The following is an 11,027-nucleotide window of genomic DNA, read 5'->3' as shown; positions in this document are numbered from 1 at the left end:
GACCTTTACATTACAAGCTCTGCTTTTTAGTTGGTCCCCCACATTTCATGTTTGTAAAATTGTCTTCTCTTGTATTCTTTGTGATCACGACGCTGTGTCCTGTCTTATGTTCAATCGATTGTATCATGTCACTCGTCTTTGAGATTTGGAACAATCAAATCAAATCAAATCAAATCAAATCAAATCAAATCAAATCAAATCAAACTAACCCTCTGTGCGCCACATAATTACTTGCTCATAGATTTGGGTGTGGGAGTTGAGTCTATTTGACTCAAGGACGCTTAGAAACATTGTATTAAGCGCATTACAAATGTGAGATATTATTATTATTATTATTATTATTATCATCATTATTATTATCATTATGATTATTATCATTCATGTCATGTTTGCTCCGTCATGTCTGTTGTACTCAGAGAGCAAAAGATAGTGTCAACAGTTTGTTTTAGATTTCAAGACAGAAATCTTACTTCTAAATGAAGCCTTGAACAATATATATATATATATGATGAAGTCTTGCATAGCGCCGGTATCCGCCAAGTCAGGCGCTCATGGCGCTCATGGCGTTATATATATATATATAACGAAGAATAAACCGGTAATGCAATATTTCGCCAATATAGAGTTTATTGAAATAAACTCTATATTGGCGAAATATTGCATTACCGGTTTATTCTTCGTTACATTGGAGCCAATACGTGAATTCGCAACATATATATACAGTGTATATATATATATATATATATAGGCATAATGTTATGTGTGTGAATGTGTGTGTGTGTGTTTTGCTTCAGTGTCTACTGGAAAAATTTGTACAAAAAAGATTCTTTATTGTCTGTGCTTGTAATTTTTTTTTGGAAAAGATAATGTGAAATAAAAGCTAGCAATGAGCTTTTATAGATGACGTTAGCGATTCATATCTACCAAAGATAACGTTAAAGTGCCCCGATAAATTGCCACATGCAGAGCAAGTGGGAAGTTAGGGTATACAAACATTAACTTTTATAAAGCTTTGCTCGAACATACAAAAATCAAACGAAAAGAATAGTGTCTGTCGTATACAGAACGTTTTATTCACAATCTCAAACATCGTACATTTCTTATAGCTACAATATACAACTGTACATTTCATAGACAGTGCATTGAAACATGCATTAAAACAGTATTCTGGTGGTATCAGTTAAAAAAAAGACAAAACGACGACGACAACAACAACAACAAAACAGTTACAAGGGATGCCAGTTAGAACCTCAAATACAGCTGCGTGAAAGAGCCTGAACTTTGATACCAAATCCTGAATTCAGGCTTTTGGGTTATTATTGTCTTTCCTGCTTAAAGTATAGTTTGACTTGTTTGCCGGAGTCTTGGAAGCTTATATCTATTAAGTCAATTAACGTTATTCTGGTTTATAAAGTATTGGGTCAAAAACATACCTGTCACTCTCAGGAAAGTTGAGACATCATATAGATGATGACTGGCGGGGGAGGGAATATATCGAATGTTCCACCCGCAGGTTTGAAATGCTATTGAGTTAGGTTATAAGTCCCAAGACGAAGTCGAGGGACTTATAGCCTTCCGAAATAGCATTTCAAACCCTGAGGGTGGAACGTTTGGTACATGTTCCCGACAACAAAAGTCATCATCATTCTGTCATATTATATGGGTTAGTCAAATACGTCAACGTCAACCACCAGCACAACGCACTAGATCGCTCGCGCAGAGCCAAATTCACTGTTCTCGGGTCCCTGTCATTACTTAGGCCTACGTGCAAATGTTTTACCATTGGCATTAACTGGAGAACATCACGAAAATATTTTGCCCATGGGCGAACATAACGAATGTGCCTCCATCACGTAACTGTGTGACATCACGTGACACTAACCGGTATTTGACTAATTCATTTAATATAAGATTTTGTTTGTGCCTAATGACAAGTTAACAAGTGCAGAGAGGGCACCTTCTCTGTCTGTGCTCGATACGACTTCATCGCCATATCAATCTTGTGCTGACAGGAAAGCCGGGTGGAGGGCATAGGGTCCACCGTCTAAAACAATGACGCCATCATGAAAAGCGTCATGTGTTTTGTAAAACAATGTCATACACTGTCACATTCTTACTTGAATAACTACCGGTAAACCCGCAGCTGATAAGTGATCGAAAATGATAGACACGCTGTCGCTCATTCATGCTTTGCATATAAACAGGTTTACTCATTAATCAGATCTGTTCCTGTGTCTCATTATTATTTTGTCACACTTCGTACGGGTGTCGTCAAATTCAAACTGCGCATAGTCTTTCGTAGATAATCTTTTGAATGCAGCGACATGTTATATGTATAAGCACGCTTCCAGCGTACAGCTAAAAACTACGTCAGTCCGTTTATTGGCCGTCCCTCTTTCTTCTTCCTATCGGTTTGTAGGCAAGGTAAACTCCGTCAGAATTGGTGTATCTAGTGACGGTGCTATCAATGAAACCAGCTTCCGTGATAGCGTCGGGAAGAACAAGTCCCTCCTGGTATTCTTCCATGTAAGGCTCTGGGCCATGCAAGCCGGTCTCGTTCCAGTGGTAGCCCCACGTATTGCGTTCGACGTTGTACTCTCTCCAAGTCGGATTGGTCCAGTACCAAACTAAAAGAAGGGAGAGACTTTGTGTAATTAATCACCGACAGGAACTATTGAAGAGGAATGTTATTTCAAAATCCTTGTATTGTTATATTTGTGTCCCCAACGAACTCTTCTTCAAAAGGAATATTCTTGGCAACTGCGTCACTGATTCAGTATTTGAATCATTTTAAGATCTCAATGAAGCGGCTTTGATTTGTAGATGTTTCAGGTGGGAGAATCAGTCTTCATTACATGGAAGGCGTTTGGCTGGGACCCTTTATGCACTCCTCTGTAACCGGAGTGTACAGATGGTTGTATTTAACTAGTCCAGGGATCAATGTCTCTTTTCATCTCCCCTTGAACGGCGGTAAGACGAACATTATCGGTAGTTAGTGTGGTTGGGTTAAAGGGGCATTCCAGATGATTTTCACAATTTCGCATCATGTAGTACGTAAATTACACTGAACAGTATTGATTACATCAGAGACTCACATATTTTAGAAATGGAGCAGTGTAATTCCATTACAATACCGCCTGCTTTACAAGTTCACCTGTGAAAAACCTATGTATGCCTTATTATTAATGTTCTGCTTCCTTGAGCTCCGACTCATGCATTCACATGGTGAGGCTGCCATGTCATCATCCTTCGTCATTGGAATTTGTTACAAATTTTGATAACATTCTCATTCCTCATCCCAATCACTATAAATTCTGAAACTCCGTACTCATTTTAACTAATATATAGTTATTCAAATGTAAAAGTCTGAAAAATCATCCGGAGGTCCCCTTTAAATTCATCAGCTGCCTTGTGCAATGGCCGGGTGAAAACATATATTTTTCGAAATCTGATCCTGATTAAGATATCTTCTCATAACTGTGTTTGTCAATGTACAGAATGTTATGAAATATTTGAGGAATCGTGCTCAACAGACTTCGACATCATGCGATTAAGATCACCCGTAACGGTCTCACTGTGACGTCACGTTGGAAGCAAATAGAAATTTTAACAATGTACCTCCGATCGGACTCAGATTTTGCATAGATCTGACAGTGTTTTTTTTTTTTTTTTAATTGGTATTGCAGTGAACATTGGCAACCCCAGCAATACTATAGGTGCTATACTGGGACATACCATTCCTAGTCGTTGAGACTGGATCTTGAGTCCAAACTATTTAAACTATAAATAGGTTGGTGAAGATTTCTTTCCTCTTGAAGGAGGAGGGAAAAGCCCCAATAATGAACGCTGTGAAAGAGACATCAGGGAATTAAGATAAGATGGAAGAGAACTTGTCTTTTCCATACTCTGCTCACCATCAAAACCGCTAAGAGCGCCACCGGGGCGAAGTACCCTGAAAGCCTCGTTCAGTACTCGGCGTGCATTTTCTGCCGGCATCTCATGCAGCACGTATGTGAACTGCACAATGTCGAACGTCTCGTTTGCGAAAGGAATGTACTCTCCGTTACCGTGGTAGAAGTTGACGTTGTGCATTCCTCGTTCTTCGTTCCACACCCGGCAAAACCTGACGGCAACAATATTATTGACAAATTAAAAAATATATAAATATTCATCGATATCTATACATGAAAGTTAACGGCACAAACACGAGTATGCTTTGCTCCGATCTGCAAACAATGAAATAATCGGTGACTATACAAGTCCCATGTAACTTTGCGCTTATATAAAAACGATTTCAGAAGTGTCAAGTTTACCTTCCCTTCTTTCTTTTTCTCTCTCTGTCATCTTTCTCTTCAAGCCTGTGTTTTCTTCTTTCCCGTTCATGATATACATTGTCTTTTCTTCCATTGATATATTTTCTTCCTTTTCTTGGCTTTTCCAGCATCTATGAGCATGATTTACGTATTAGAATGTTACAATTAAATGTATTATGCTCAGACGGAAGAGGATGTACACACTGTACGCTCGGTAAACATGATTTAAAACAAGGTACACTCGACGTAATTACTAGAGTAAATACAGGCCCGTAGTCAGGGGGGGGGGGGGGGGGTGCGTCGGGTGCGTACGCACCCCCCCCCCAAATTCTGAAAGGTCCACTTTTTCATAATAACGGTTTTTAGCAATTCTCAAGATAACAATCCAAATAAATATAAAGACACATTATATGCTACGTAAATGTGGAAGAGTACGTTAGAATGTTAAAAATAATTGTACGAAACCCTTTTGTTGTATGAACCATCGGATCGTCCCCATGCACACAAACACAAATGTTACGTATCAATTTGTGCGAGCTATTACATATTGAAAACTTTCGGTCATCTGCGAAGCCGCGCTTCCGCGCGAACGCTAAGACAACACGTAAAACGGGTCAAAAATCGACGCATTTTACCACAAAATCTGCCATAACTTTTAAAGTGTTTAAGAAGCAAACTTGGGGCGCCCGGATTCTGAAAGTGGACACTTTAGGGATTATTTATGTGTATATATCTTTATTGTAACATTTGTAGCAGTGACGCAAATTAGATCAGAAAAGTACCTTATGAGTAGAATTGTCTATGGCGAACAGTCCAAATTTGACGAATTTGAGCATATTTTGCCGTCTTGCAATTCTTCCAGACGGGATATCTCGAGAACGGAAGATCGCACAAACTTGGGGCGCACGGTTTCAGAAAGTAGAGGTTCTGCCCATTTTTGTGACATAAGAATCTTGTCCATTGGTTGAGCAGTCCTGACGCAAATTTGCAGTAAAGCTAGACTACCCATTCACAATTGCTGTCATAGGGAACGTGTACAATCCATACAGAACTATCACGTGACGAGACTACCAACGAAAATTTGAGCCGTTGACCTTCACTGTCTGCCGTTGTCAGTAGTGTGAATTCCTGTGATTTCAAGCTTTTGTTTCTCGCCAAATATCATTTTCAACGCAATATCCAGATACAGTTGTGTGTGAGACATTATCTGGATACGTAGCAGCCTTATTGACAGCATAACTGTTAAGTTTGGGAGCAAAAACGACCAAAGTATCACACAGTACTTCAAGACGTATTATAGTATACAAACGATTTCTTGAGCTTGCACCGTTTCAGGCTCTGTTCTGGATACGGCGGTAGAAACTCATTCTTTTTTGTTGTTTATTTTATCATTATTTACTAATCTCTTTTCTAACTTACAGGTAGCGGATTTCTTTGCAGGCCAAATTCGGAAATGTAGTGTTGATTATTATCTATACATTTTCTCATGTTGTGACAGTTCTATTGGTTCTCATTTTAAAGTGAGCCAAAACCTAAGAACATTTTCACTTATAATATCCAAAGAGTATTATGCAGGCACGCAAACTCATTTTAGTTGTATTTCATTTAAATGTAATGGGTAAGAGGGTATGAGAGAGAATGGAAAGTGCTGAGCTATGAAGTAAAATGGTAAAGTAAAAAGTTTGTCAGATAGTATTACAAAAGAAACTCATTCCTTTTTTGTTTGTTTATTTTATCATTATTTACTTATCTCTCTTCTAACTTAAAGGTAGTGGATCTCTTTGCAGCCCAAATTCGAAAATGCCTAGAGACAGTTAGTAACCAAATATGCTACTATAATTTAATAAATAAGAAATAACCATTCCAGTATGTATCTTAGTGTGCACAGTAAGACAGATCAAATCAAATAGGAAAACATCTGAGCACTAAGCCTGAGGTCTGAATTTACACTCAACTTCTTCCAATGGCTAACGGACGTTTAATTTTTGAATTTCACTGACCTCCAAATTTCACAAAGAAAACCGTCTTAGCATGATGGTTAATATGACATTTGACTGATATTGGAGATGTTTGCGAATCGGATCTACTACCTTTAATATTATTAAATCTAAAATGATTATTTGAAAGTTCGGAAATGCTGGTAATATCCTACCACAAGGAGGCAAAATATAAATGGTTCACATTTACAATTCATTTTGTTTTAAAAATTTTCTTATTTATTTTCGTTTTTGACAAACTCGCATACCAACGGCTGATATACTGTATAGTAAAGTGAATGTTTCATCTTCCAAACAGCATCCAATGGGATGGAAAACTCCAACTGAAAGGTGGACACCGTGACCATACTCGCTAAAGAAAACGCGTAATAGGGGTCGTATTTTCTCACGGATTAGATGGAAAGTGTGATGTACGAGCGTATATAATCAAAGGGTATCAAAAAGGCCGAAATTTGGGAAAATGGTATATTGTTCAATCATGATGAAGTACTTCTTTAGGGTGCAGGAAACATTTAAGGAATACTTGTTTTTAAGGCCCGAAAAAATCATATGATCATTACTCGTTTAGGGGCCATTTTGAAAGTCCATGTATATGAGCATAGTGTCCACCTTTTAATTGTGGCTACCCCTCCCGGGACAGTATCAAAGGACCGTTTTGTTAATTAACGCAATCCCCCCTTCCTTTAAAAATCCTGGCTTCAGGCCTGCTAACGCGGGTATACAATAGAAAAAATAAAAGTTAAAACAACACCAGGAAAATCACTATTCTCAATTTTGCGGCGCGCTACGCGCGCAGAGTCTCGAACACAATTAAACTTTGCAACTTCCTGGCAAAATGAGTTTTTACTATTTCCTAGATGAAATACCGTAACGCGATTGCATGCAACAGACAAAAATACAAATTTCCTCGAGACTTTAAAACGTCATTAAAACAGTCAAAATTCACAATTTGCGCAAATTCTTATACAACTTTTGTAGTTCGGTCGTCCAAAGAATATATATATATATATATATATATATATATATATATATATAATTGTGTGTGTGTGTGTGTGTGTGTGTCATCATTGGTATTGGTACCGAAGGTCCGTTTTTTTAGTGACCGCACCCCCCCCCCTTGAAAAATCCTGGCTACGGGCCTGAAATACAATGTTCTTGGAGTGCATCGGTTTCGTTCCAGCATACAAAATGCTCAATGTGACACCTTCAAAATGTCGCCATGTCTGCTAAGGTCGCTTTACAGATGAAAAGTCATTTGCTCACCTGACGTACGGAGCGGCGAGATCAATACCGATTACCTCTGCGTTAGGGTAGAGTTCACCGTACGAGAACGTCGAGTAGCAGTTCCCGGAACCGATGTCCAGGACGCGGTTGACCGGCTTGAGCTCGGAATGAAGATCTCTGACCCAAGTCTTAATAAGCTCTTCGTCCAAAAAGTTGTATTTATTGTTGGTCATGTAGGAGAGACGAACACTGTGTGGGTCCTGGTAACCACTGCGAGACAATAAAAATAAACAAGACAAATACAGAATTTGTAACCAATTAAAATGACGGAAAATATTTCAAGGAGTTTTGGTCATTACTATTGTGACTGGACAAAAATTAAGCTTGAGCTGTACCATAAGCACACAATGATGATACCTTTCCCACTAAAGGAGGTATGGGGGAATAATGTGAATTTACTGATCATACCAGGTTCAGGGATGTAGATAGATATAAAAGAGATACAAACGTATCATAGGCCTAATTCACGCTTGGCAACAGTTCTGTTCTACGTAAGCAATCTGTGACAAATTGTGCAGTGTACTAGTTATTTCTGCCCTATAAAGTATCACCTGCCCGGTAACACGCACTGTTTTAACTTCCATCTAATGACAAATGCTATACGTACTCTGGCATGAAGTGGACGGATGTCTTGGTGTAGTGGTAAGGCAGGGCGAGGGACTCTGTAACGCCGGGAGCCCAGACATCCGAATCGCCTTCTTCGCCGGTGTAGGACGGGGTGGTGAACATCCAGGCTTGTAAATATGCAAGGTATTCGTCGAGTGCGAATTCGTCCCGTCTAAAGGCCTGTTTGGAAAGAGAAACGAAGGGTACATAGAGATAGGTTATGGATAAAGAATTTAATCTGCTTGTGGCACGGGTATGGAATAAATCCTAATATTCCTCTATTTTATCCTTCTTCCTCTCCCAGTCAGGATAAGCTTTGTCTTTATGACATTAAAATTATTCAATGAAATGTCCAAGACCATTAATACCATTTCCATTTGCCTTTATCATCATCCCTTTTATTTTCATGAATTTCATCCTGATATAGGGAGTTTCATTTTGATTAAAGATTTGCATCGACCATAATCATTAACATCAGCCTCATTTCATTGCCAAATACCATAACAATTCAGCAGAAATCAGACGATTTTTGTTACCAGCCCTTTTCCTCCATAAACTCGATGACCCCCACAGCAATAATTGAAAATGCCGTTTTTTTGTTTTTGTTTTTTTGTTTTTGTTTTTGTTTTTTTTTTTTTGGGGGGGGGGGGGGGAGGGCATCATACATTTCCTGGCGTTTTTGCGAATCCCGGCGAGACGTTGTTACAACTCCTGCGTTTTTACAAAACCCGGCGTTTTGAATCCCGGCTCCACAGCCCCTTCTTTCATTGTTGCCGCATTGGTCTTGTGATAATAACAGGAAAAAAAACGCTTTTCATAATTGCAATAGGCCTATTCCAGCATTTCTCCACAATATTGTGTCGCTTTCAGGGGTTTTACATTATAATTTGTGATTTTATTGCTTGCATAATAGTCTTATATCAGACCCACACCTCTTGGCTATTATAGTGTCGGCCAGTAGTGCCAGAAGATCGACAATGAGGTCAATGACCCACCAGTGAATCAGAGCCAGCTACTTTAGCTATAGGGTTAGGGTTAGGGTTAGGGTTAGGGTTAGAGTTAAGGTTACATTTAGGGTTAGGGTTAGGGTTGGGGTTGAGGTCAGGGTTAGGGTTAGAGGCCTCAATTTCGGTGCAGTCCATTAGATAACTTACTGTATGACATGATTGTATCAATTTGAATATCAATGAGCATTTTATGTATACAGCTGCTATTAACGAATTAGTACTTCATTGTACTTCAGCCTATTTCTATGCCAGGGAAAATGAAGTCAGGCGTTATAAAACACTTCCATGTTTACTTGTATGAATTGCCAGTGTTACGTGCTCACCTGCACAAAAAGGTAATTTTCGAAGGCAGTGATAGGACCAGTGCCGTCTACCAGCGTCTCAAAGACAGGTGGTTCCGGCTGAAAGGCGGGCAGGCGATCCACCAGGATCATCTTCATGAATGTAACGAAATTTTTAAAGTAGTCGATGTCGTTACCGTCCCAATTGATGCCAAGGAAATCGTGAAAGAGCTGGCTCTCGACAAGGGAAGCTCTCCGAAGCAAACGCTGCATGTACTCGTTGAGTGCAGACAATGTCGCGGTGTTCTTTGACGGTAAATTCAGCTCATGATACCTGAAAAGTCACATTCACAATGCATAAAATCGGATTCGTTACCATGTCATCAAATTGGTATATATATCAATGAGAAACAACGTCTTTAACAACAAAAGCTTGCGTTATGTTAAGAGACTGGAAAAGGGGGCTTTTATAGCGGATTAATAATGCTCTGTGCGTTGAATTGTCATACCTTCCCAGCTTTCAATGACTGATTGTACGTGGTAGCCAGTAGGCATTAAATGATTTTATTGATATTTGAATAGGAAGTTGGTAAACAATTGGGAGATTTCAAAAGCATTTCAAAATAACTTCTTTTAAGTTCACGATGCTTTTTCACTTCAGATGGTTAACAATCTGAATAAACAGCAATCAGTTAAAACCTCAGCGTTAAGTCTAGGCTGGGGAGTTTTGTAAGAATATGCATTTTTTCTTATATAACAAGTTTCCCATCATTTAATAATAATAATAATGATAATTTAGTAGGTGCATTGCAATAGAGCAATGCACCTGCAACTGATTTAGCCCAACAAAGTGTCCGATTACATACCATGGAATCATAGCGTCAAACTTCTGGAATTCTGTGTACTGTCGGTGGATGAAGCTCACTTGCGTCTGCCCGTCATCGGTGATGATTTGATAGTCGATTCGGTACACCGGTTCGCCACGAAAGTCGGGCGGATCCAGACTCACGACTTTGGCGTTGATCGGATTGCCGAAGAGAGCGGGAGGGAAGTATCCCGCGTGGGCGACTGCCAGAAACGCCACGAAGATACAAATTTTGCCATTGTTCCTCAATAAATGCATTATTGCAGCAGCGGATGCACGGTGAAAAGATTTAATGTTTCAATATGCAAGATTCTTTATATGACAGAAGACAGAATCTAACGATTGAGGTGAACACGAGAAAAAAACACCTCTACTCTGCAACTAGTATAATGGTAGGAGTCAAGATTGGAGTAGGCATAAAGCAGATGTGTGATGTCAAGTTTCTCCTCTGTGACTTTTATGGAGAGCAACCAATCGTCTTCATATTTAAAGGTCTCGAGGATGAAAGGCAAATATTGCTTTGCTGAAGCTATCAGTTGGGGTTAATTATCATGATAACGAAGAACAAACATGGTATCAGTGACTGATCAACAAGTATCTGTCATGCTGTTTAGTTTCAACAAATGTTTTCTTTCAGATAAAGCCCCCCTCGCTGGTCCTGCCAATAGGCCAAC

At 39.2% G+C, this 11,027-nt stretch overlaps 1 protein-coding gene across 1 annotated transcript; it reads right to left on the bottom strand.

Annotated features, from left to right (window-relative positions):
* Positions 1-2,379: 2,379 nt before the first annotated feature.
* On the bottom strand, positions 2,380-10,611 carry LOC139728152 (uncharacterized). The gene is made up of 6 exons (XM_071639118.1): positions 10,355-10,611; positions 9,531-9,822; positions 8,202-8,380; positions 7,574-7,804; positions 3,915-4,123; positions 2,380-2,627 (listed from the first exon to the last, which is right to left on the bottom strand). Exons 1-6 carry the CDS (start codon positions 10,609-10,611, stop codon positions 2,380-2,382), a joined length of 1,416 nt encoding a protein of 471 aa, XP_071495219.1.
* Between the last annotated feature and the right edge of the window lie 416 nt (positions 10,612-11,027).

This window comes from Diadema antillarum, unplaced genomic scaffold, assembly GCF_040938485.1.
Source record: "Diadema antillarum isolate AM-2024a unplaced genomic scaffold, OU_Dant_1.0 seq00000166_RagTag, whole genome shotgun sequence".
Taxonomy (NCBI): domain Eukaryota; kingdom Metazoa; phylum Echinodermata; class Echinoidea; order Diadematoida; family Diadematidae; genus Diadema; species Diadema antillarum.
This window is presented reverse-complemented; position numbering and strand designations above follow the sequence as displayed.